This window comes from Pagrus major, chromosome 5, assembly GCF_040436345.1.
Source record: "Pagrus major chromosome 5, Pma_NU_1.0".
In the NCBI taxonomy this organism is placed as follows: Eukaryota; Metazoa; Chordata; class Actinopteri; order Spariformes; family Sparidae; genus Pagrus; species Pagrus major.
This window is the reverse complement of record NC_133219.1, coordinates 10,622,780-10,649,339: the sequence shown is the minus strand read 5'-3', so window position 1 is coordinate 10,649,339 and position 26,560 is coordinate 10,622,780. Positions and strand designations below refer to the sequence as shown.

Below are 26,560 nucleotides of genomic sequence, written 5' to 3'. Positions count from 1 at the left end.
ATAAAGTCATCATGGTTCCTCCCAAATCCTTTCACCCGTGCCAAAATACAAACATAATGGATTCCTCCACACAGAGGCTTTAGTAGGGCACGCCTGGCACACGCTCCAAACTTTAAACAAAGGGAATGAGCATGAGCTAGCTGGAGAAGCATGACCTAGAGAGACAGAGAGAATGATAGAGTCGTTTGTCTCCCCGTGCTCTCCGCTCTGCTTTCTCTCCTCTATCGCCTCTGGTTACAGAGAGAAGTCATGTTTCCTGCAATGAGACACAGTGTAAAATTAATAAATAAAAAGACACGGAACATGTCATCTGCCCTGAAGATTGCCACGGCTAAATGTGTGCACTGGAGCTACTGTCTCAGTAAGGGAGGATATAAATTACCTCAGTGCAGCCGATGAATTCCAAACATCTTTCTTTCTCTACCTCTCTCTCTCTATTTGTCTCATTCTTCCTCTCTTTCTAAGACCTGTTTGGTGTATGATATCATTTGTCTGCTTATCCCCCCATTATCATGTTGTTTGAATTACTATCATTACAGCACGACAGCATCAAAGCTTTGCTGTCGACAGGATCGCGTCGAGCTCACATTGCCTGCAGAGCTGCTCCAGTCAATTCAATATCTGCTGAGGTGGGGATTAACATATTCAGACCTATTCAAATGATACAGAGATGATGCAGGCTACTCTTACAGATTACACTGTGCCCCATAAATACATACAAAGATGGTGATAATATGAAATACACACAAAGAATAGATGCGAGTACAATGACATTGAGAGTTCAAATGGCTGTGAAAGTATGAATACATCTGTTTGGCCTTGGTGGCTTGTGACTAAAAAGCCAATTTGCAAGAATTAAGTTTCTGTTTGAGTTGGCTCGGAAGGTCAGCTGCATCACTCCGGTGTTTTCACTCTTACTGTATATCCCATCAGTGCAGAACACTGAGAGGGACGAGTAGCTTGCCATTCAAATTAAACAAACAGTATGTGATGACGTCGAGGAGAAAAATGGGATCATCAGAGTTGTTGTATTCGTTGTTGAACAACCACCATCAATGATGAAAATTAGTAATTGTGTGGATGTCGCAATGTCATATTATTCAAAATAACCATGATATTAAAAATGTAATATTAATATTGCATTAATAATACACATGATAATTCTGTATGAATAATCCAGCGCAGATGTAAGGCCTCATGCATCTTTGCTTTAAGAGTTCATCTGGTTGCTTTTTCACTAGTAATTGAGTAGTTGATAGTGATCGCTCTTTTTGGACACTGTTTTTTTTTACAGTTATGGTTATAGACTCTCTCTCCTCCCCCATACACTCACATTTTGAGGGTAATTTATTGTCCAAAAAAAGAGACAAAATGCACTGTACACTCAGTTAAAGATAGATTTGATTGCTAGCATTTTTGGGCTATCGGTCTTTATTGTGGATAAAAGCCTACTTTTCTGCATCCGGACGTTTTAATCATGTGTGGCTGACTTAATCTTTAATAACCATAGTGAAATGTTACAACAACCAAATCAAATCATCGGAGGTGGTGTATAGTAGTATCTTTGTTTTGTGTCTAGTATTCTTCAGTGCTTCCTTGCATGACTGTTGCTTTACTCTATTTGGTAAACTGATACTTCACAAAGCTGGCACTGTGAAACTATGTTTTGCATCTTCATGTCAGCACTAACTCATATTCAGCCTTGCAGAGCCAGATCTTTCTCCACCATTTACTGTTGCTCTGTGCCAGCTGAGGGGCACAGCGCTCGCTAACGTCTGCCCGGACTGAATTCTAAAAAAGTCAGACAAAAGAGAGGAATGTAAGGTAGATGAAGAGTCCGGAGAGTTCTTGGATCTGATGTTTTTCTGTGTGAGTGAACCCTTGCTGCTCAGACTGGTTGACTGAGATGCAATAAAAACTTGTAAGAACGGTAAAAGGGGATAGCAGAATAAAGTTTCTGTCTCAGTTCTGGTAGAAAATTCTGATACCCTATTGATTGCAGAGAGGAATATTCGTGCAGCCTCCACGGGGAGTTTCTTGCACGCAGTCAACAGCACAACAGCACCCATCATGCCCTTTCAAAGACAGAAAGCACACTCTTAGGGTCACAAACTTCTGCTTACAGGATAGCCTCATAGCTCTGTAGTGTTACAGTGAGTAGGATAAAAAAGGTGATCCTAAGCCCCTTAACTTAGCCAATCCTGATTTAAGTCCAGCTGTAAGTGCCTTACTCCCCTAACTCCAACAAAGTTAACTCTGACTTCAATGTTGGAGGATTAGAAGAATGGTTGCACCTTATAGAACTTAGCCCTTATCTACAGTCAGTCATATATAGTGTAAAGAGCCTCGTTTAGAAATACTGAATACATATTCCACGCATTAACCAGATATCATATCTATCCATAGTTGTATAACTACACTAAGGAGAGATATACAGGAGAGTGTGAATCTGACTTGACAAGTCAGGAACAAAAAATAATAGTTGGGATGGATGGATGCTACTTTATTGAAGTAAAACAGAACAGATCCTGTCAGTGAAACAAGTGCACACAACTCCACAGAGGAAAAGTAGAAATCTACTACCTGAAATGGTAGCCACATCATTTTCACCCCTCCCCTGTAATGCCTGCATACTCGAACCCTCTCTCTCGCTGGCCGGGCTGAGTTCCACTATCTCCCCTCCTAACCTTCCCAATGACAGCCGCAGGGGGAATTGACGCCGAGGCAGACATCCCGGCGAACATGAAGATATACTTTCTCCTTCTTTTTTCTCCCATTCCTCTATCCCTCCCTCCCTCCATCCTCCTGCTGCTATTCCTCTTTGATACGTGAGGGGGTTTTAACCTCTCCAGCTGCTGAGGTTTGGCCGACTGGCTGGCTGGGGGATCTCAAGGCCCTACTTGGTATGCACTGTCCATGAGTGTCTGTGTATGTGTGTGTGTGCGTGTGCATATTGCCTACACCACAGTTTCTGCAGACTGGGGGAGGGCTGCGCGTCTGATAAGGGCTGCTAGCTGAGCCTGGCTGACCCACGCAGGCCCTTCACAAGCTGTCAGAGCCGTGGCCCTCAGAGGGGGGCCCTTCCATCTGCACTGCCCCAGCCAGGGCTCACCCAGCAGGGGGCTGGATAGGGGTGAGGCTGGGGTGCTACTGGAGCTGGAGGCTGGGGGTGGGGGTGAGAAGGGCGGCTCCATATTCATGAAAGCAACACCAAATCTGTGAGCGTTCGGAATAGATTGAGCCGCGGGATAATAATGTAAGCATCGCACAACACAATGTACGTTTCTCATTGCTTATTTGCTGACAAATCAGCAAGAATGTTTAGTCAGAGATTCAGGAGCTATCCAGAGGAAATCACAGTTTTACATGCTCCACTGGCATTGTTGAGAGAGTCAGTAAATACAGTCAATTCAGTATAAGATGTTTGTCCTTCTCAGACAGATGATACAGTCTTGTCTTCTTGTTTTTCATTCTCATACATTTGTGGAAAAGTGGGCCAGAGCTGGTATCTAGCATACTTGATGTGCAATCTATTGCGCACAAACACACTCACATCTGTAGGCTTAAGCTCAAGGTTTAAACAGAGAAACGGCAAACAGCTACAGCGGGTGTACTGTATAGACAAAACAACAACAACAAGCACTGAGGCAGACACCCTGAGCTGCTGATGTTGTTAGCAAAGAGCACAGACAGTTACAAAGGTTCAGTGTGATGAAGGGAGTTCGACAAATGGAGGGAAAGGAAGAGAAAGAGAGACAACATGATGAAAAGGGAGGCTGGGAGGATTCTGCGGTGGCATTCCTGATGCTCCCGATGCTCCCGTCCCGCTTCAAACTCTGCCCGTCGCCTGTCTTTCTGCCTGCCAGCCTGCCATCCTATCTGCCAGTTTAGCAGAGACAGAGAGGCAGCGAGAGAAGCAGAGAGGAGCAGAGATGAGCGCGGTGATGCCGGGGCGGCACGGGGGAAATCAGTGGGGCACAGGCGCTCCCAGTTAAAAGTGACATGACCTTTTGATTTTGTCACCTGTCACCAACTGCCATGTCTGACTCCGCACTGAGGAGTGCCTGCCATCCACCGCTGTTTTCCTCTGCCTCTGTCTCTCTGTCGCTCCGTCTCTCTGAATGCCTCTCTGTCTTTTTCTGTCTCCTCGTGCTCCCACTCCATCTCCTTTTCTCGTACTCCTTTTCTTTCCAGAGTTGAGGTTTTATGGGGAAAAAGTGCAGGTGTGACTTTCTGGAGGAGTTGAGGTATAATAGGCAGCGTTTCGTCTTTTCCTTCCAGCTTTCTTAATATTTACTCCTCTGTACCCGTGTTGTGCATGGCTCTTAATGAGGGCAGATGTCAAGGCACAGTGTGTTTAGAGACGCAGACGAGTTTTTTTATAGATGCAAAATCAGGCAGAAAATAGAATAGATAAAAATGGCAATGAAGTCTTGCTCCAGAAATGATACAATGTCCCAATAAAATCAGACATTATTACTGTCTTGGAGATAAACCAGATTATTTTTACACTAATGAACAATACACTGCTGTCACACTGACTGCTTCACAGTCTGGAAAGTAAAAAAATTACAAGTGGAACTACATGGATTTAAAAAAGAAAAAGAAAATTAGTAGAGAACCTAAATCAATTATTTTATTTTAAAGGGTTGTTACGCTCTATTAAGGAGTTCCAACTCTAGTCATGTTTTTATGAAAATGCCATCTATCTCCTAGGAGTAGTGAGCTTTATCTCACTGCTGGAGGCATCTCTGTAAGTGTGAAGTACCTTCATACCATTAAGGTCTTCTCTACTGTAATGGTTTGCCAGATCCAGTGGGTGAATCTATGTAATGGTCTGAAGCATGGGATAAAGAGGATGGTTCTCCTGTGTCACGAGGCCTAATTGCCCGTCATCCTGTTATAGAAAGAGACATCACCATGTTCCGTATGTGCCCTCTACAACAGCCTGCACTGAAATTAACACCTTCATAACATCTGGTAAGGGCCTTTCTGGGCCAACAGAACAGCAAGGAAAGATTTCTACTGGGATGTGTTCTGCTCCTTAATCTCAACGCCCATCATACACACTCATGTAGCGCACACACATGAATACGGCAGACTGCTATGAAAAGATACACACGCGTGCACACACACACCTCGCAGCCTTTTTCTCTTCCAGCGGAGCTGCCTGTCCTCTGGTTGACCGAGCCAAGCCTACTGGCAGCTTCCCTTGCAACAGGCTTGGGATGAATATAAGCCGCGAAGTCTTCAAGGTTTCAACAAGATAGAGATGAAGAGGAGAGGGTCATGTCACTAACGTGCTCCTTCACAATAGGAGACTCCACATAGAAAGCCAGGAGAGGCCTTTCTTGATGTTACATTATCAGCTCTGAATGTCAAGGGAAAAGTAGTATCCTACTCTGCATATATTCGAAAGTATAAAAGGTCCTCTTTTTTGTTTGTCTGCTTCAGTGAGCATGTTACAGCATGACACACAGGTCGGCTAACAGTGTTGAAGAGTCAAGGTTCACAGGTCGGAGTGCTACATGATAAGAGACGAGGTCGGCAACCTTGCTAGTGCATCGCCTCCTTTAATCGCGTTTCTGAGGACGTACCGACTACTTAGCAGGTACTGGTCAAGGTTGGGGCGAGGGTAAGGAGTGCTGATCCGGGATCTGTTTGCAAAGCAGCATGTAACCACGCAACACTTGGTGACCCTGAGTGGTGAATTACAGCGTGTAGAGAACACTGTGTTTGTTTATTTGCTATAGACAGGGCTATGGACTGTGGTTGCGGTGTAAAATCAGAGATGGGTCCTCACATTGAACCCAACAAAAGAAGCAAGGCCCTTCAGTTCATTAGGAAGTCTGTACTCAAGTGTATTCTTTTTTTGTGTTTTCTCTCTCTCTCGCTCTCTCTCACCCTTCACAGTGAGTTCAGCACAGATTCCTTTGGCATTACCCTCACCCCAGACTGCTGGAAAAAACCGCAGCGCTCCGGATGCTGACCCTTGCTCGGCTCAGCACAATGCTTTAATTTGGTGCGTTGTTTAAAGTAATTAGAAAGCCTTTTCTCCTTGTTTTCCCTCCTATTCTTTTCTGGTCTCTGCCAAGTGCGAGACAGTGAGGCGTCCATGACTTCAGCTTGATAAAGGCTGGGAAGAAGAATCCAGGGGACTGGGAGAGAAAGTGAAGAACGCAGATACTGTATTGCTCTCGCTGTACCCGCTTCCCCCCTGCACCGCTGCAGATCTGAAAACAAACAGGGACAGGACTCGGGGGATGCTTGTGTCTGAGTGTGTGTGTGTTAGAATGTGTGTATGTGCAGCATTTGCAAACACAAATGCCTTAATAAAATAATGAATGCTTACACCGATGCATGATACATTTGCTGTATGTTTTCAAGTTTGACACAAGATAGTACCATGACAACTGGATGAGGCAGAAAGTTGACAATGGAGAAAATAGAGAAAGTTCACGACATTTACAAATCCTGAGGCAGTAAGTCTGCAACAGTGAGACGAGAGAGACGTCAGCTAGAGATCGGTATCAATATCTGGTACTAATTTTCCTGGTACCAGTTAAAACCAAAATATTGATAAGCTCCAGGACAAAAGGTGTTAGTATTGGTGCAAACGGTTAATTAATTCTTAAATAGCTAACATAATAGCTAACATTTTTTAACTCAAAGCGTCCTCTAATGATGACAAAGCTGGCGGAGTCAAGCAATTATGTTTGACGTTGTCTGAGTGCATGCTTACATTCTGAGCTCTCCAGTCGTGGCTGACAGCGCAGAATGTTTAATGAAAATGCAGGTAAATGTAATGTATGTAAAAACTTGTAAAGTGGGTAACACCAGCAACCTTATCAAGTGCTTACAAATACAACATACTATAAATCTGTGTATCTTATTTGACAAACTAAAAATGCGAGTGTCCAGACCTCGTCAAGTCAAAGTAACGCTCGATATCCTTTTAAAAATAAGCCTCCGGGAAGGTCAAGGACTATATGTCTTAAGTAATTCTTACATCTGTGGCAATTTCTCCTCTCTAACCAGGAAACTCATTTTTTTCAGTAATTACAAGTTTAATTATTTCACTAATACCAATCTTTTCTGAATGTTTTCACATCTTTTCATGTCTTGTCTTGAGTTTTTGCACAAAATTATGGAGCGTAGAATCAATTAGCATACCGATAAGTATAGCTATCATTAAGCAGTATCGGTATAAACACTGGTATCAATAAGATTCTAACGATACCCATCCTTAGTGTCAGCCGTGCTGTCACAGCAGCAGCAGCAGGGAAGAGGAGCACTAACGGTGCCAGTCGTCGACAATTAATCCCACTTTCTTTTGATATAATGTTGCAAATAATGTCTGCACGCATTCATGGATATGAAGATAGAATATATACACACGCATATTTCTCCCACAGACACACAGACAACTTTTATGTTGATGTGGACACCCTGTATTTTCCCACACGCATAGTAGTGCCGTGCAAACACACAACTGGAGTGACTCACACATGCAAATGGAAATGCAAATGCCTGTGTATGAGTGTGGATGAGCTGTGGTTCTACACTTCGGAGGTGCCTGAAATCATAACCTTGGAATAAAAGAGAACATACCAGACTACATCAGAGGGCAGATCACCGCCATCCTAACACACACAATATTCAGTATTCATGCATCAAGCACACACCTGCACATTCATTACAACCTGTATACTCTACCGCTGTCCCATTCTCTTCCACTGCGTATTTGCCTCTGACTATCTCACCACCTGCCCCGAACCAACTTCTCTGCATACCTGCCACTAACAAATACCAGCATGGACACTCCAATCCACACAAATCAAGACTCTTAAAGTGCAATAAGGGCACAATACGATCACTTAAAGCCATTGTTGATTGTGCTCATATCAGAGAGTGGAGACTAATTCAATCTAATTGAAAGAAGCCAAATAGTAAACTTTGCAGCACTGATCTCATGGCGAAGAAACATCCCTGGCCTCGGAGATCTCAAGCAGATAAGTCCTTAGAATTCAAGCAAAAACCTTCAAACCACACTCTGAAGATGATGATATTGAAGCAACCTTCAGAGGCAAAAACCCCTTCAGCTTGGAGTGGGCAGAAGAAAAAAATCCAGAAGAGTGGCAAAGTGAAAGATGAGTTATAGTTGGTAGCAAAGGCATTAAATAGTACAACTGACTTAGATAGGTTTAAGTCAGTCAAAAATACGTGGAAAAGTGCATGTAAATCAAAATGACAGTGTTTAAATGTTACTGAGACAACAATGAAACTGAAAGATCCTATGGAAGTACAGTAATACACGTTCCTATGTCCTCTTATCTCTGAGCATAGGACAACCTTGTGGAACTAATCAGAACAGTGCTGTCATATTAAGAGGCACTTGTCATACGAGTATCAACATTTTTTAATGTTGCAACCAGTTCCTGGGGTACTTGAGACACAACAGTCCCTTTCAAGGAGCAGAGAAAAGCAATTTTGCAAGAAGTAGGAGTTACATGTACTTAATCGTACGTGAAGTGAGTGGCACATTACAAGTATATGTAACCTTTGTTGCCTCATTTTAATTAGGAGGTGCATGGGAAAAGAATATCATTAGGTCTGGATAAATACAAGCAGCAGGTGGGGGGACAGATCATCATGCCGGGTTTTGTCTTAAGGCATGTGGGATTTTTTTTTTGTCAAGCAATGTCGCCATCTACAGGCGGAGAAAAAAACTCCTCAGCTGTTCAAGTCTGTATCATTGACAAATTAAGTGTTTTATTTTGTCTACTTGCAACGGCAAACCTTTAATTCCTGACTTAACTGACTTTATCCAGTTTAAATACCCTAAATTACAATATGTACCACAAACTGCTGTAAAACAACCAGGTTATTATCAAGAACAGATGGCTTGTATCTGTCTCATAGTGGTCGTCATATGTGGATTTTATTGTCAACTTTTTATACAAACAAATATAAAAATAAAGGGTTATAAATAATAAAGCTCAGCTCTGAATACTTAGCAAATAAATCTGTTGTAAGTTCTTTACAGTTCACATATAATTCCATTTTTATGTAATATTTCATTGACACACAGCAATGAGATTTGGTTCATTATAATGACTGAATTGAATATCTCTTCCAAATCCAATCCGACCCAAAGAATCCTTATGAAGAGATAAATGTACACATATAGAAGCCGAGAGTCTGCGAGAAAATCTGAGGTCTGTTAACTGGTTATTTCCAACTGAGTCTTGGAGAGAAAAAAAAGCTCTTATTAAAATTAATCACTTCATTGTTCACGCTTACTCCATAGTCCAGCTCTCTCTCTGGTTTTCACTCTCTGCTCTCCAAATGTGCCTGGCCATGATTAAAACATGTCTGTTTCTCCATGACATTGCTTTGACATCATTTAATTGGTATAGAGATAAAAATAAATGAATTAAATAAATATACTACCAGGTAAGTGGCGTAACGTAGCTCAAGGTGACAGCCTATTATTTCTCCCTTTTCTTTGCCTCAAAGAAGGCAAAGTGAGAAATGTGAGATTGCACTGAAAATGCAGCTTCTCAAGGGGCAGATGGAGTTTTGCTTTTTGTATTTTTTATTAAAAAAAAATTCAGCTGAGAGATTTTTAAATTAAATTCCAATTTGTTTTAAGTTTACGACTGCAATTTAATCAAAAGGTTTATTTGAAATGAGTTGTATTATCCTCATCTTGCTGTTGCTTTCTTACTCATCTGTACATCTAGAGCAATCGTGTGTGAAGCACAAGTATGTACCGTTTGTCTAGTATCAAAGCAATGCAATGTCAGGAGATGTGATTAATGCCGTAAATAAAATAAGAGTGGAATGTTCTCATGAAACAATGGTGCCTGAGTTGCCGTGCAAGAGGCTTTTTCAGCTAAATGAAAAGAAGCTATGAGGTTGACTCACCACATCTTGCCTGGTATCCTTCCCCGATGCGATGAGGATATAGTTCCAGGCCAAAGGCAGCAGCAAAGCCAGAGGAATCATATAGAGTTCAAAGTTCCAAACAACGATGACAAAAAGCTGTGGAGAGAGAAAAACACAAAACCGTCAGCAAAAGAAAAGTGGGAACAAAAAAGTGAGAACAGTGTGTGCAAAGAATGTATACATTCAAGACCCCAGAGTGACCCTCGTGAGGCAAAAACTCCTGAGAACGTACACCGACCATATGTGCGATTGGAAACGGCACACATTCAAACACATTCATATGCAGAGTCATAACCAGCGTGGAACAAAGCGTAAAAATAAGATTGGGTTTCAACAAAGATACAGGCCTGGTGTCGCAGGTTCAACACCCTGACCCTGGAGGCTTTCTGGGCCTTCAGCTGAAGAGGATGACGATGAGGAGGATGAGTATGAGCCGTCAGAGCTCCTTTCCTCCTTGCCAATCATCTCAGAGGCCGAGGTCATGTACCGTGTTCAGCCGCAGCACGTCAAAGTTGACCCTTCCATACTCAACCCCAAAACCCCAGCATCTGACCTCACACACCCCACACCCCGAGTCCCTAACCCTGTCACTCCAAGCCCCAATACCCTCTCTTCTACCCTAAAAGGCTCCTATGCCCCATCTCTAACCTTCTCTGCACCCATCTGCCAAAACCATAACCTCTATACCTCCCCTCTCATCACCAAACAAGAAAAGTACCATCTGAAAATTAACCTTTCCTAAAACCCTGTATTCTGGTTTTGGCAGGGCTCTTTAGCCTTTGACAACAGATTAATTCGGTGGTTGAGTGAAGATATATGTGGGAAAGTAAAGTTGCTAATCATGGAAGCTTGTTTAAATACAGCAGCATTGTGCCATTTGTGAGAGCGCCTTGTGGCAGCTATTTCAAAAAGTTTTCTTGCGGGAATCAAATCTGTCAGAAACAGAAAGAGCAAGAAAATATTCATCTGTTTTAATAATTTCACGTGTAAGTTTCGAGAGATTTTTAATGATTGATAAGACCTCAGCAGCAATTACAACAAATGCTGAAAATGCAAACCATGCCTAATACTTAATCTTTTCTAGAAAAACATATTTATCAAATTCAAGTACAAGAAATCCATTATTTAAAATGTGAGCAAAGAATATTTTAAATTAATAACTCACTGGAAGGAATCAGTTTTGATGGGGGACTTGAAGAGTGGTGAAATTGAGACTATTACTGTATAAAGCAGATTTATTGGTGTGTGTACCAATTATGATCTATCCTGTTTGGCTGAACAACATCAACAAGAGAGACGGAGAGAGAGAGCTTAATAATCAACAATCAAATAGTTTAATTTCTGTGTGTGTGTGAGTGTGTGTGTGGAAAAGGAGCGAGGGAGAGGGCAAGAGGAGAATGAAAATAAAGCTCTTCATTGTGTTTACAGTCTAAGGTTAATGTGAATATGAGGTTCAACAGCCCCTCAAGAGTGTGTCTGCAGTGCTGCTCTTACTGTTGTGGAGCCGGTCGGACACTGAACTGCGCGCACACACACACCCTCGCACACTGCGCTGTCGGTATTTCATTTTCCTTTCACACGCGCGCACGCACAAACCTGCATCTGAATATTAATGCAAACAACTCCTCACAATAACAACACAATTCAACAATTACATTTCCTCAACTTCTCCACTTCTCCTACGAAAGAAAAGTTTGAAAGGCTCACATCCAAACTTTTGAATAGAGCTGCAACTTCATGTAAATTTAACTAACAGACAGTGATTATACAAAGCAGAAATAGGCATAAATTAAACATTGGAAATGTCCAGTGCATTTGAATAATGCTCACAGCTAAATTTCTTTTTTCAAATAAAACCTGAGTGGCCTTGGTACCACAACGGAATCTCCCAAAAGGAAATCTTTCTCTCTCAGGCTCAACTTCACTTTCTCACACACAAAGAGTCTTTCTCTGATTCAGCTGTGTAGGAGAATTGGAAAGAAACTATTCAATAATTCATATTTGTATACTAATAAGCAAAACAACCATTTCATACATCATAAAAAGATGTTAGACATTGTAAGCTCAGCAACAGAAACCTGCGTACAGACAAACCCAGCAACACATGTTCACACACACACACACACACACACACACACACACACACACAAACACACACACACACACACACACACACATTTCCTCTACAAAATACAACCATCCTAAAATTATCCATCTTGCTGCAAATTATAAGAATTTACAATGGAGGTGCAGAGGCATGACTTCAAGTCAAACAAACAAAGGAGCTCACTTGTTTTAAACCTATTCTTGTAGAAGCTATAAATAACTGCACACTTACAAACATCTTCAGACACACACGGTGCTCCTTTCAAATACTCTGCTATAAATATACTGTACAGCAGGCATGTAATCTATTGTAAATATGTTTAGAGTCTGGTCGTCTAATCGCTTATGATAAATTTATCACACAACAGACAAATTAATTGCTCCTCACTGTCTTGATGTTTATATGAAACCTTAATACCCTCTTTTATGTTTTAAAAAAAAAATTCTTGCTTTCTTCTCCATTTGCCTGAGGTTGTATAACCTGTCGTCCCCCTTCATTCCTCCTCCATTTGGTTATAGTAGCTGAGGGCGAAGTTTTGACTGGCAGCTAGAGGAACCGGACACCCAGGCTCAGCAGTGGCCAGCCCTGCCCCGTCTCCATGCCCCCCGGCTGGGTAATAGGGGCCCTGCAGTGCCTGGACCTTTCCACCAGGACTGGGAGATCACAGCCACCCCCCACTGCTTGCTACACCAGATAGCAGGCTCTTCGCCTGGGGAAGAGGGAGTGGGAAGGAGCCCGCTGTGGATGTCAGTGACCAGAGGAAGGCGGAGGGAAAAAAAAAAAACAACAACAACGATGAAGAAATCTGGATCGAACAGGAAAAAGAGGGGGGAAATGCTAAAGGAAGCTCCAGATGTAGATGGCTGTGTGGTCAGAGACACATTATCTGGTGGTCGGCGACAGTCACTGTGAATATCTGAACACACACACGGAGGGAAGCTCACTATGCTCCTCTCTTGCTTTTCTGTTTAATACTGCTGAATTCTTACCTGTGTGCTCATGTAAAAAATAAAAAAATCCATATTATTATATCACACTCAGCATATGTGCTTCTATATCTTTATATTAGTCTTGAAAACATGAATATAAATGTGTAACTTCTCAAACAAAAAATGAGAGATGTCTCTTCTTTTTCCTTCTCACACTACCATGTATTAAATACCGTCTGTGTTGCTATCTGAACCACCAAAGAAAAGTAGCGCTCTATATCCATTTTTTGAGTTAGTTAAGTTCTGATTTGATTTTGTGACTAAAACTTCCGGCAGCAATTTACCTTCACCCAGCAAATCGTACTTGTCATAAAACTTAATTCCCCTTTCTTTTAAAATTGTGCTTCAACAAGTCTGCACTGGAATTTCTCGGAACAACACTCGCTTGTCATAAAACAAAGTCAAATAATATTTCCCACTGTCAAATCTGCTAAACCATTTCAAATTTATTTAAAGGCTACACTTGAACTGGGCATGCTTCACATCTGAGCACAAGCTGAAATTCAAATGGAATGTTTAATTAAAATAGACAATCACAAGCACGAACAAAGTAAAACCATGGCAGCGTAATTTGTAACATTTTGGCTAAAATATCAATACACAAAATCAATAAACTAAATCATTTTGACAAGTCTCTTTAGTTGGATTTAATTACAGTTAGAACATTTGATGTGTTCTCTTAATATTAAGAAATCCCCTGAACACAAGAAGATATATTAAAAATGTTAACAAAACAGACAAGTCAAAATGATTTATTCAAGCACTCAGTGTGGCACGTTGAGAGCTGTATCTTGCATTATTTGTTTCAAAACACAACCCGCGTCCTTACGGCTCGGAGCCGCGGCACTGTGGGAGGGTAATATTCAGTACTTTGGCTTACATTAACCACACACCAGGCTAACTTTCCCCCTGCTCTGTCTCAGTGGAGTGAAACTGAAGTTTGGATTTCAGAGTTCCCCTTTATCTCTCTTACATCAATTTCCATGCTGGCACTAAGTGTTGCCAGATAGCAACTAGAAAGTCCTGTTAAGTTGAAGGGAACGCGAGAGGGAGGGAGACTGTGTCCTGTTTGTGACCGGACCTAAGCATCATTCAGTGGTGCTAGACTGCCCCCTGCTGTACTCCTGCAGAACATGAATGTACAGCACAATTAATGCTGTTCATCTGATAAAAAAGCAGCCTGAATGACTAAACCCAATCTGTCAAAGCCAGTCATTTTGTAATAACATGGAATATGAAAATAAAGCACCCACCATTTTATGGCCACAGTGCTGCGCCTGCACACTGGTACCTATGAGAAGTAAGGATGTTGTATCCCCAACTTCTCAACAAAAGGCTTTACACATTTTTCTGTTGAGTCTCAATCTCTGGTGATTAAACTCTGACTTGGTATTCTCTGTTAGTCATGCCACTATATTTCAACTATCATTCATTTTGCAAATCAGGAGAGCAGTAAAATGTGAAAGTATATCTTTCAAAGCTGTCCCTTGCTGTGGGCAAAGACGAACTCCCGACTTTAAAACTTTTAAAAGTTAGACAGGTTCTTTGAAGAGGAGTCAAAGGAGCAATTTAAAGAGACCTGGAGTGGTGTGTACCTCTGACTGCTATGGCGTCTCTGCACTGTATGTGTGTGTATGTATGTGTATCAAACGGCCAGCCAGGAATGTGCAAACACACGCGCACACACACACACACACACACACACACACCCACACACACTCCAATAGTTGCTTCTGTACCTGTCTTTTTTTTTTTCCTTTTTTTATTTCAGCAGGGTGAATTTTTATCTAAATGCAAAGCAGGTGATAGGTGCTCCAGTTTCCTCTAGAAGTAGCTCCCTTGTCTGGGCTCTCTTCCTGATAAGAGTCCTACTTTGCCTGACATAAAAGAGCCCGGTATCATTTCCCCTGCCTCCCCAACAACCCCCAGCTCGCTGCCCTCGCCCTTCCCCGAGCTTCACAAAGCTGCCTCTATTTGCTCCCAATTCAGGGCCCAATTGCAGATAAAGTTACAGCAAATTTGTTTGGAGGAAGAGCTGCTGAGGCCTGCGGTCCCCGGGGCAATAACAGCCTTGTCTTGCAGGGGCCGTGGGGAGAGCTGGCAGCAGCAGGAGAACAGAACCCAACACCGCTCAGCCCCACAATGGCCTCAGCTCTCCGGGAGGGAAAGCAAAGGGAGAGGAAGGGGAGGGAGAGATAAGGAGGAACAGGGATGGATGGAAGGATAGAAGGGAGAGACACTCAGCTTGCAGGTGTGGAGAGAGGAAGCAGACGCTTAACCCTGAGACAGGGAGACACCAAGACCCACACACACACACACACACGCACGCACGCACGCACACACACCAAAGACACACACATATACACACACACACGTTCACAGACACCACCCATCATGCAGGACAGGAGGTAACTCCAGTCCCGTCCATTGTGCCAACGCCTCAGGCAAAGCTGCCACGGTGGCTGATTCACTGTCGGGATGGGTGGGTGACAGCAGTGTGGGTGTGAGAGAGAAGAGAGAGAGAGAAAGGCTGCATGTGAGACTATGCGATATCTCTCCTTCTCTCACATGCACACAAAACACACACAACGTACACACTAATCACAGCTGGCACTAATGGGCGATGCACATGCGGCTGGCATTGCAGAATTGGGCAGAAGGAGTGTAAGGGACCATGAAGAAAAATTTGAGCGGTTTTATGGAGGGAATGTTGTGAAGTGACACAGTATGACAACTGCATTTTGATGTACTATTCCATTCACAAGACCCCAGAAATACTTGAAGACACTTAAACGCCCCCCTCAGGCTCACTTAGCAGCAAAGAAGTGCACACATTTGTAAGTTTAGAGGGTGAATTGCCCACAACTCCACCTCTGTAGCTACAGCCGTGTTGAAAAAAGTTAAGTGCAACATCTGTCTAGAAAGACAGCCAGAAAAGAAACACACGTGCACATGTGAACAGACACACATGCCCATAATCACACACAGCCGTACACCTTCATGAACGCACCACCTTGGCCAGATGGCCCCCCATAAAAACCCACTTAAAGAGATGAGCGAAGTGATTAAGAGGCCTCTCAAAGTGAGGGAGAAATGAGAGAGGGATGAAGAAATGGAAGGGTTGGGAGGGAGGGAGTACCTGTGTAGAGCAGAGGCCCTAAATACTCTGATGCTTTTAGCTAAGTGCGTACTCCTACGATAACAGACTCCCAAAAGAGCGAGGGGGGGGAGGAGAGAGGAAAAGCACAATGACACCTAAATTTCAGACTTTGTATAAACTATAAAACACAACGTCCTTGGCCTAGATACATCCTTTATCATCATCTGAATACTTTAAATTTAAGTGAGTACAATGAGAATATGAATAGTTGGCACTGTTCTCAGAAACGGATGTACTATACACTGTTTTCAAAAAAGGGTGAAGAGCTATACAAGGTAAGCGTGCGTGTGTGTGCTGAGATGGAGGAGGCGCTTTCCAAGGCTGCATCCTCCCCTCTCTATTCACCATGTAGATGGGCAATTCTGAAGTGACCTTGTTTTCCGCGAATTCCTTGACATTTTTTTTTGTCTGACATTTTCATTTATTTTTAAAAAAAGATAAGACACGAGGGCTCGCTGCGTCCACTTCAGCCTTTACGTGGTCGAAAATGCAAACGTGGTGCACGCACGCGCCGGGCTCGCACGAGAGCGCGCTTGCACACACGAGGAGGGAAAATGTTAACTGATCAATACTATGTCTCTTCTGACCCATGTCTTGTGATGACACTGTGACCTGCTGTGCAAACACACACACACACACACACACGTACACACACATACAGCCTCTGCAGAGATGAAACTGGTGTCAGACAGCCAAATGCTGCTAATGTCTAATGTCGGCTGTGGAGACTCTTAGTGCCCCCATGGTAAAGGGCTGGGGCGGGGCGGGTCCACCTGTCCTGTAGCTACTTAAGTCAGGACACTAAACCAGACAGGATTAAATGCCTGCTCTGTCATCTTTAGGGTAGGAACCTCCATGCAGCCACTCACCGCCCTGCAGGAGAATGTCTTTTACTGATAGCTCTGCTGTCCAATTACACTTCACCTTTTAATACCAGACACAGATGACAGGAGGGAGAGAGAGAGAGAGAGGATGAAGAGGAGAGAAAGAAGCTGCCATTTCCACTGTCTGCAGGAACAGCTTGTCACGCTTCAATAGATTGTAGCTGCATTTTCTAAGTATTTGGACGTGTGCAAGTCTCATTTAAAGTAGTTTTTAAAGCCGCAACGCCAACTCTCCACTCATTTTTCATCGAATGGGTGTAAAAACAGACAGCCGCCATGTGTATACCATGTGCGCTTGTACATTTAACACAAAGCCAGAAAAAGGATTCATCGAGACCACCATATCGAGATATTTGAGTGTGTGTGTAACAGTGTGTAGTGGGGTAATGTACTTAACTGTGCTTGAGACATCAACAATCTCTCATGTTAGAGTGCGCAATTACCAGTGAAGGATCCATACTTTGTTAGCAGAAATGGTCCTACAGCCTCTCTGAGCCCAGTGCTCCCCTACTGCATGTATGCAGATGCTAACTGGCAGTGTAATCAGTGAATTATATGAGTATTGTCAGCCACTATATTACAAGTAGTATTGATCCATCAATATGAATGGGTTCATTAAGGTTCATTCAAAAAGTGTAAGATATTTTTTCTACAACTACATTAAACTGTACTTCCCCTACATTTAACTCTTGATAAACAAAATCAATAATAAGTGTACAAGGGCCTGTTTCAGTTCTTCATGTCTGATAAATGTGCAACTTTGTATGTGATACGCTACAATTTATGGGAGTGTGTACAGTATGTAAAGTGTGCCTCTACGTACCACAAAAGCACAGATGCTCCTCTGTGGAGAGTCCCATTCGAAGCAGCTGTTGATGTAGCAGCCTGTGTTGATCAGGAACATGATGCAGCGCCTAACTCTGTTGAAGTTGCGCAACAACAGCTATAACGTAAGCAGAGACAGAACAAGTTAAGATTTAAAACAAGGTCAGAAAGATACTGTAGCAAGGAAAACAACATGGTGTTATATACACGATGTATTTCTAGATTCAGTTCGTAAACATAATTGAAAAAACAGACTTAATGACAGTGTGTGTGTGACAGGTAGCTGAGAATAAATGGAAAAAGCACTTCAGGGTTCTATGACTTTTCCACATTAGCTGCACATGTATACTATATGGAAAGTCGTATTAAAAGACAAAGTAAACAGGAGCAAAATGATCTCCCGACAAACATAAACGCTGCTTTGACAGCCCATCTCTGATCTAGACATTTGTGAGGAAATACTGTTAAAGAGGTCAATTCTCTCTTCTTCATGTTTAGTGAAGGTCTGAATTCATCACCATTTAATAAGTAAATATGTTACATCATGTAATTAGCGACTTAGTTAAAATGACAAACTGTCAGCAAGTCTGTCAAACCCTGTAGTGTCTCATTCTGCTGTCACTTTTAAAAAGTTAACTGGAGCATTAAGTTTTACAACTTGAGATTTGCAGCTTTGACCTCACTCTGGCTTCAATATTATAATAATATATTACAACATGATGACAGCACTGAGGACAGCATGAGGACATCGGTGTGTTTTCCTTCTTTAGATAGCTATATATGGATGTGGACCGGTGTATAGGACAAAGAGTGACGAGCTGACTCACAGTGTTCCTTTAAGTCTCCTCTCCCAGTGATAAAGTTAAGTACAATAATAACAATTTCCAGCACAGTCCCTGGACGGTCCTCCCTGAGGGTTCTCCATGCATTTGGCCAAATATGAGACAACTGGCTAACTGCTGTCCTCCCCCTGGGTTGCCAGTCATTGAGGGAATAGCATAACAGCAGCGCAGAACACCAACCACCCAATCAGGTCACCACCAGGAGAAAGTGCTCCCAAAGGACACACCGTCTCTGCAGATCGCTGTTCAAAAAATTCTAGGCCATTATTTTACTCTCTGGGAAATCATGTGTGTGTTTGAATGTGTGTATGCCGTGAGTATGCAGCATGTGTTTGTAGCACTACTGTAAAGTCTATTGTGTTTCTGAGTGGATTTGCATGTGGTTAGGGGTGGCTTGGCTGCTTTGATGCTAGATGAGAGGAGGATTCCTCCTTCTCTGTGTATAATTATGTGAAGCGTTTTGTTGCCAAACTGAGGATGACTGTATGGTGTCCTGCTGGGGACACACAGACCCTGAGGACACCAAGACTGTGAATCATCCATTTCCACGTTCCTCAGCGCATGTACTTGATGTACATGCTGTACTCTTCTGGGCTCATTATTGCCATAACTGCCTTGATAAGAACATTAAATTTTTCATGAGTTATTTCAAAGAGAGCCTTGAGTTATTCCTTAAAAACATTTAGAAAAGTGGTAAAGTCATTTATTCAGTCAAAATGTCATAATTACAATTAAATGGTTTTGTTTGGCAGACAGCTTATGTGCTTTTTTCTTTTCTTTTCTCTGCGTGTGTGTCTGCACACTAAGCAGCAAGCGACAGCAGGGGAGCTGCTACCACACAAAAGAGCCCTCATGGGGCAATCCCTCCAAAGCAGCCAGTGACATCATCATTGCGAGACGCTGACATGGGTCATCTCTGCGAGTCAGAGGTGAAATGGAGATGAAAAAAAGGATTCTGCACTTGGGAGAAAAGCGTGGAGTAGGGCCGAGACAGAGAGCGGCAGAGAAGGCCGAAACAGTGAGGAAAGAAGGGAATAGAAGGAGGGCTGACAAAAGGATGGTATGGGAGCCGGTGTGTGTGTGAGCTGTGCTGTGCTGGGCTATGCTCGGCTGTGTATGGAGCAGCATTGACTGCTGAGCCCAAACGGTCACTCATATGACATGTCTGATGTGGGCCAGCCCCTACTATTCAGCCCTTTGTGGTGCCGCCACACTGAGCGGCGTGACAATGAAGTGCAAAGCAGCAGTGGCAAAGAGGGCCAACTATAAGGATGGCCAATCTACTTATGCACCCCAGAGCTGACAGCTTGACATTTCTATTCACCACTCAGAGTGGATGTGAGGGGGGGAGAGATGGGAGAAGGGAGAGAGGAGGGAAGGGGAAAAAAAAAGAAACGAAATGCTGTTTTTCCTTCAATCATCCTGTTGTATCTTGCCCACACAGTTGTTGTGGTTTACAAGATGCCACTCTCCAGGCTTGTTGGTTTTGCTTTAGACAGTTGAGCAGTGGTGGACACAGATAAAAACGAGTCAGAGTGGTAGAAGAATAGTGCTGGCTGCTGATGTACCTGTTTGGACACTCTCGGCTCCTCCTCGATGTACTTCTGCTCAATGGGAATCAACGTCCTCAGACCAGCCTTCACCTGGAGGACGGAGCGAGCACACGCAGTGTCATACACAGCAAACGGTGAGAGTGAAATGACATTAACTTAAAATAATACAGATAAAGATGATATGAATTAGCGAGCAACTACATTTAGATTATTTTGAATGTTTTTCCAACACATGGCGTATTGATAAAACATTGCAGCAGATGTGTCGAGCGTGCCCCATGTCAGAGGCTAAGGAGAGCGGGAGAGATAGCTGTAAGATGGCCGCTATAGGACACACACAGCGATGGTGAATGGGCGAACAAAGGCTGTTGAGAGGGAGTCTTCGATAATTAAAGCCAAAACGAGGACGAGGGACAAGGGACGAGGGATGAGATGGAAGCGAGGGAGGGGGGGGTGACAAACAGAATAGAGACAACAGCAGCGTGGGGGGGTGGAGGGAACAAGCGGGGATGGAGGGAGAGGATAGTGGGGGGTGGGGGGGCAAAATATAAAAAAAAATCAGGGAGGAGAATCAAAAAAGCAAAAGGAGGACTTACAGCATTAAAAATCACGTCTATTTCGAGAAAGATGACCCCTTTTGTTGGCCCTGTCAGCTCCTTGCTTTTCAAGGCGTAGGCTTTGCGTTCTCCATTTTGGATCTGTGGGAGAGGGACATGACAGGCGTCTGTCTGGCAATACCCGGCTGAATCGGCTCCCCGGGCCACCTTTGAACCCCAGCTGCTGGCGCTGACAGGGAACCCAAAACAACTGTGGCAACTCTGACAAGTACCTGTTCATTACCCAGTGCAGCTCGGCTCTGTCAAACAGAAATTAACTATCCTGGGGAATCATACTGTACAGCAGAGCATAGATATATTAGACACACAGCTCTTTCACACGCTATCTATATTTTCAAATATAAGAGACACTTTACTTTTTTCTCTAAATCGCATCGTTCCATCTCTCGATCAGCGTCATTTTCATCCCCTCACTTTCTTTCTTCTCACCTATCAATCTCTTCTTTTTTTCTCGGCCTCTCTTCCATTTTCTCTCCTTCCTGTCATCTCTTCCTCTTTGTGAAATAATAAAAGTCTCATCTGTGTAGTTGCAAAAATAACCTCTGCTTTTTATATCTTCCACTGCATGTTTTAATTCTCTCCGTTCCTCTATGTTCTCTCTATTATCCCCAAAGGAGAAGAACAAGAAGCGCAAAGAGAAAAGTGCCTTTGACTCACATTTAGTAAAGGAATTGCCACTTTCCCCAGGAAGTCTGCACTTCTGTCTCGGTCCTCGTCGTAAACAGTGACCTCGAGGACCGAGTGGATGTCCTTCACATTACTGGACCACACACAAAGACAACACCAGAGACATATATACTGAAATATGAGCAACAAAGGTGTGAGAGCTATCACATCAAGCACAAGCTCCTTTTAAATATTTAAAACACACAGAGAAGAGCTTAAAATCTGAAACACTATACGAGGCATAACAAATGCTTTCTATTTGAATACCCTGTATTACATTTACATAAATGTTTAAAAATCCCCATTAAAGTGCTTTATGTAATATTGCTCTACATTACTGCATGAGCTAAGTAGAACTTAAGTGTGAAGCTCAGACGTGTCATCTTTTGAAAACTAGGCTAGCAGGAAGATGGCTGATGATATGTATAGAAAGGAGGCTATGAGAAAGATGTGCACTCAAAGAAAGACTAAATTAATCTGTCCCATCACAGGGAATTCACAAGTTTGTACTCCTGGAATGAAATTGCATTATATATAGGGAATTATGTCGAGTTAAAACTACATTAACATTTAACTATCACCTCAGTATAACTCTATACTTGAAAAAAAAAAAAATTTTTGAAGAAAGAACAATGTGTTAAGCCTTCTTTTTATTCTATGTTAATGCCTTCCTGGATTTTTCATTTTGTAGGAATACAATATATTTTAAAACATTATTAAATAAGCAGTTGTATTAACAATGATTGTGATTTTTTTCTTCCGCGTTCCACTTCATTCAAGGAAATAGCATTCAAAACTATAAACTATAATAATTACATATTTTTTTCAACGCTCAGATTGGCCCACAATTTATAAAAAAAACCACAAAAATATTTTTATCAATTTAAAGAATGTATTTATATTTATCTTTTTCATATTGTGACTGTTGCTCTGACTTTACCAGTCTTTAATTCAAAGAAACATGTCGGTTAAAGAAATCCATTTTTAATTTCAACACCCCAGTGAATAAGAATTTAATGTGTCTGTGTGCTGGCACACATATGGGTATTTTAAAAGCCACTCACAAAGTGAAGACCTTGTTCCACTCCGGGTTGAGGTTTTTGTAGACAGTGTGCGTCTGCAGCCGATCGTTACTCAGCTCCACGACACAGAATGGGTCACTCTTACCTGCACAGCACACGTAAAAAAAGAAAGGAACGACCTTGTTAGTGAAAACACACACATAATAGAGTAGATGGTAAACTTTTGTAAGCTTGAGGTTTCTAAGAAATTGAGAATCTTAAGTAATTCCACCAGCTTTTGTCTATCTCCAGTCCCTTTATATTATTAAAACATATAGTATATAGCATCCCCCCTCTATACCACATGACAGCTCCTATACCCTGGACTTATCAGAAGTGTAATAATATGATTCATTCATTTTCGGCCTGATGCCGTATATATCATAAGACAGTATATCAGTGGAACAGCTGCAAGCCGTTTCTATCAACACCCTGGGAACATGGACAACTAGAAGATAAGCTCCAGGACAACTGTGCCCTGGGCAGTCACAAGGAGGGGGTGGGAGGGTGAAAGAGAGAGAAGACTTAGAGAATAGATGGTGCTGGGAACACAGAGGGCGATGTGGCTCTGAAGGCCAGAGAAGTCAAAGTAGACGATAAAAACAGCCGAGCAGGGGTGTGAGAAACATAGCAGGTCCATGATTAGCGACTCCAAGCGAGTGGCGAGCCGGGAGCGGCAACGGCGCCGTGGAAAAAAAAATGAGTGAAAGCAAGAACAACATGAGGATAAAATGATGAAAGAATGACAGAGAAAATACCTCCTCATCATCCCTTCTGCTTTGTTCTGTTGACAGCAATGTAAATTAATAAAAACAGTGAAAGGGTTTGGGCTATTAAAATTGAAATGTTACTCTCATGTTTATTGCAGGGAGTTTTTATAAACTGGCAGCAATCACAGCTTCATCAATAACACAAGTGACATTTTACAGTAATAATAACAAAACATATATACACATGTGGATTTATCTTACAGAATAAATCAGCTGAAAAACACAAGGATAATAAATGAAATTATTTGAGAGGCCTGTCGTTGCCAAAAGATAAAACTTTAATACACCATGTGAGAACTTTAAAGACCCTTCCTTGTTATAAAACAGATATGATATATGGCTCACCATAAATCATATTCATTAATGCTAATTCATTCCAACAAAACTTTCAATTCAGAATTTACTACAGTTATGTAACTGTGTGGAGAGCGACCGGGAGGAGAAATAAACATAATCACAGAGTGAGTTCCTCCTCCTGAGAATAGCATACTGTACTATAATAATCAAAACCAGTAATGTCCTATATATTCTCTATTTGTTTACTAACATCTCACATTTCAATTTCTTTGTACACGGAAAGGAGTGAGACCGGCTCCCCATGCCTGCCAGCCCACCTCCCTTCGATTTGCCTCAGAATGAACTAAAAACAACACGACTCTTAATTCTGGCTTTGATCATTATTTTTTATTAAAACTGTTGGGAGCTGTTGCGCTGTTTGTTCGTGCTTATCACTTGAAAAGGCTGGGTCAGGAAGTTAAAAAAGAATATGTCCCAGACGACTTCCTGGGGAAAATATCGAGAGTATTGAAATATTAGCACAGCAGCCGCGTTGCATAATAAGACTCGATAAAGTTGGGATTGAGTTCAAAGCCCCCCGCTGCATTTGTGGATGTGCTGGTGTATGTCCATCTGTGTGTGTGTGTGTGTGTGTGTGTGTCATTGATTGGTGTGATTTTCTTCAAATGTTGTGACAAGGGCAGGACATTTAGTGGGTGTGAAAAGTAAATGTCACCGTGATCAATGCTGAGCCGTAGGTGTTGCCTTTCATATCTGTTTGTGGCGCTTTATTGATGTAGAGTGTTTGAAGTGGATATTGACAGCTATGACTCCTACGATGGAAAACAGGATACATTAAAACAGACAAAAGACTACGGACTCAAGTACTTCCCAATGCATCTCACTGTATATACTTTGTCCACCATATGAATTGCTTGCAAAGCACATGAACTACTGTACGTATTGTATTAAAATACACTCCAAAATGTATAATCAAATCGTAAACACATAAAAAAAAAAATATTTTGGCAGAAGTTTTCATTAACATTTTTACAGTAGTGTAGTCCTGAAATCCTCCTTAATCATCCCGGAGCTTCCATAGCATAAACGATTATAATGTTGTCCCCACAAATCAAGTCTGATTAAATTTAAATCCAATCACCCAAATTAAGAGATGGAAATTATTCCCGCACAACCTCGTCCCTCCCCCATTTACTCTCTAATATTCTGTTTTTAATGACATGGCAGGCTGTGTTGCCGCAGAGAGCCAGTTGTCATTGGTGATGAACTTTCACCTTATTGGCCGCCAGCACCAGAGGCGGCTGTCTTAACCAATTACACGCTCAGGTTTGAGCGCCACTCAGAGATCATCCAGGTAATGTCCAAGCAAAGCTCCTCCCCCCTCTGGGTCCCGTCTCCGTGGCGCTGGAAGATGGTTTGCAGCGAGGAGCGGGCTCAAACTCATTTCAGGGTGCCCTAAGATAAGTGTGGAGGATGGATACAGTACGGAGGCGAGGGAGCGCTCGGTAATTGCCTCGCAGGAAGCGTGGAGTTAGTGAGGAGTTTGTGTTCAGAGAGGGAGCGCACGCTCTCATGTATAGTCACAACTAATTATGATTCAGACTTTAAAATGTAAATTATGCATTTTTGTTGCATTTATTTTCCATTTCCTAATCACTTTTAATGAACCATACAAGAATATGTACAGTATCCCTCCATGTGTCAAGTGATGCAGCGGAAAAACTACACTTTCCTGACAGGTTTTGTTTTAAATTTGAGCGAAAAAAGACGAAGAGAAGTCTACACATGCTGTGGTTCTGCTGCTGGAAGTGCGTGTGTGTGTGTATGTGTGTGTGTGCGTTACTACTGAAATGCTCTAACAGTATAGCATCCACTCAGAGGGACAAGAGCTGGCAGACAAAAGGGATTGTTGGTTTTAGAGACTATTTTCAGTTATCCTACTCGGGCTGGAGAGGAGCTACTCCACAAAAACACTTCAATTAGAGAGAGAGAGAGAGAGAGAGAGATGGCCAGAGAGCAGAGAGAGAGGGAGGAAGAGGAAGAGGAGGAGGGGAGAAGACAGGAGAGGAGACAGGCAGCGTGAATGGGAGAGAGAGATGGTGAACTCTTTCTCTCTCTCGCTGACCTCCCCTCTCTCTCCCTCTCTGTCTGTCTGTCCGTCTGTTTCTCTCTCACCTTGTTCCTGACCCTCTCTTGGTCTGGGCTGTTAAAATAGGGTGTTCATGTGGTGAGGGCTCTTATGTGGCTCTTACGGAGCTATTGTTTCTGCCAGTGACACACACAGACACACACACACAGACACACACACACAGACACACACACAGCGTCAGACTCAAAACAGGAATAAGCCATAGAGAAATAACCCTCTGCCTGTCTGTTATCTCTATCAGTTTATCTACTGTATCCATCTTTGTGGGGTTACTCTGGCGGTAAGAAAATGTTTTCATGTTTTCTGGTGAACAATGGAAACATACTTACTTTTTGCTTTAAGAATTTAAAAATTATGTGTGAAAACCTCTTCAGCTGTATCCGTTTTTAGGAAAACTTAAGCACTTCTCAACCATTTTCAAGGTGCATTTTCAAGCTTTTCCAGTAACTTACATCTGTTGTAAACGACATATTCATTTACACATATATAAACTCAAAATTATTATTTCACTTCATCACATTTAATCAGATGCTATTGTTTTAAAAACAAGCAAAAAATAGTTTTGTGGTAGGACTCTCAGAAAGAGTGACAAATTCAAGGAAAATAATTTTTTGAAAAAAAAAAAGTGTCAAGTGTCTGAAAGTAGACTTGGCATCCTTTATGATGTGGCTGAACCGATGTAAAACAAT

The 26,560-nt window shown here is 42.3% G+C and overlaps 1 protein-coding gene across 1 annotated transcript in view; it reads right to left on the bottom strand.

Moving 5' to 3' along the window:
* Positions 1–26,560, bottom strand: part of mctp1a (multiple C2 domains, transmembrane 1a) — a 152,079-nt gene that overhangs the window by 27,555 nt on the left and 97,964 nt on the right. The window contains exons 11-16 of the mRNA XM_073467041.1: positions 22,659–22,761; positions 21,586–21,688; positions 20,908–21,009; positions 20,327–20,401; positions 17,915–18,034; positions 9,931–10,047 (exon numbers count right to left, since the gene is read on the bottom strand). Coding sequence (XP_073323142.1) covers positions 9,931–10,047; positions 17,915–18,034; positions 20,327–20,401; positions 20,908–21,009; positions 21,586–21,688; positions 22,659–22,761 — 620 coding nt within the window. The remainder of the gene's footprint in view (positions 1–9,930; positions 10,048–17,914; positions 18,035–20,326; positions 20,402–20,907; positions 21,010–21,585; positions 21,689–22,658; positions 22,762–26,560) is intronic.